The 276-nt window shown below is 55.8% G+C and overlaps 1 protein-coding gene across 1 annotated transcript in view; it reads right to left on the bottom strand.

Annotated features, from left to right (window-relative positions):
* LOC119590656 (proteoglycan Cow-like) overlaps window positions 1–276 on the bottom strand; it is a gene marked incomplete in the record, with an annotated part of 201,110 nt that overhangs the window by 3,947 nt on the left and 196,887 nt on the right. Inside the window, 1 exon segment of the mRNA XM_037939332.1 lies at window positions 6–107. Within this exon segment, the coding sequence (XP_037795260.1) occupies window positions 6–107 (102 nt within the window).

The raw sequence follows: 276 nt of genomic DNA, 5'->3' as shown, positions 1-276 counted from the left end.
CCCACCTTTCGTGACGGAGTTGGTTCGTCTGCGGGAGTCGGCCATGATGACGGAGAACCAGTCCAGCATCCGGTTCCCCATGGCTTCGAGGGCGTCCTGCGTGCATTCTGGGGGCGGGAGGGGGCGGTTCGCTGGTTAGACGGGCGGTTCTTGTACGGTTGATGGTGGTGGGTGGTACTTTAGTGGTGGTTTAATGGTTGAATGGGTGGTTTTCGAATGGTTGATGGTGGTAATGCGTGGTAGTTAAGTGGTTTAATGGTTAAAAGGGCGGTTCTC

This window comes from Penaeus monodon, chromosome 27, assembly GCF_015228065.2.
Source record: "Penaeus monodon isolate SGIC_2016 chromosome 27, NSTDA_Pmon_1, whole genome shotgun sequence".
NCBI classification, from domain to species: domain Eukaryota; kingdom Metazoa; phylum Arthropoda; class Malacostraca; order Decapoda; family Penaeidae; genus Penaeus; species Penaeus monodon.
Note: the sequence above shows the minus strand (reverse complement) of the source record. Positions and strands in the feature narration are given on the sequence as shown.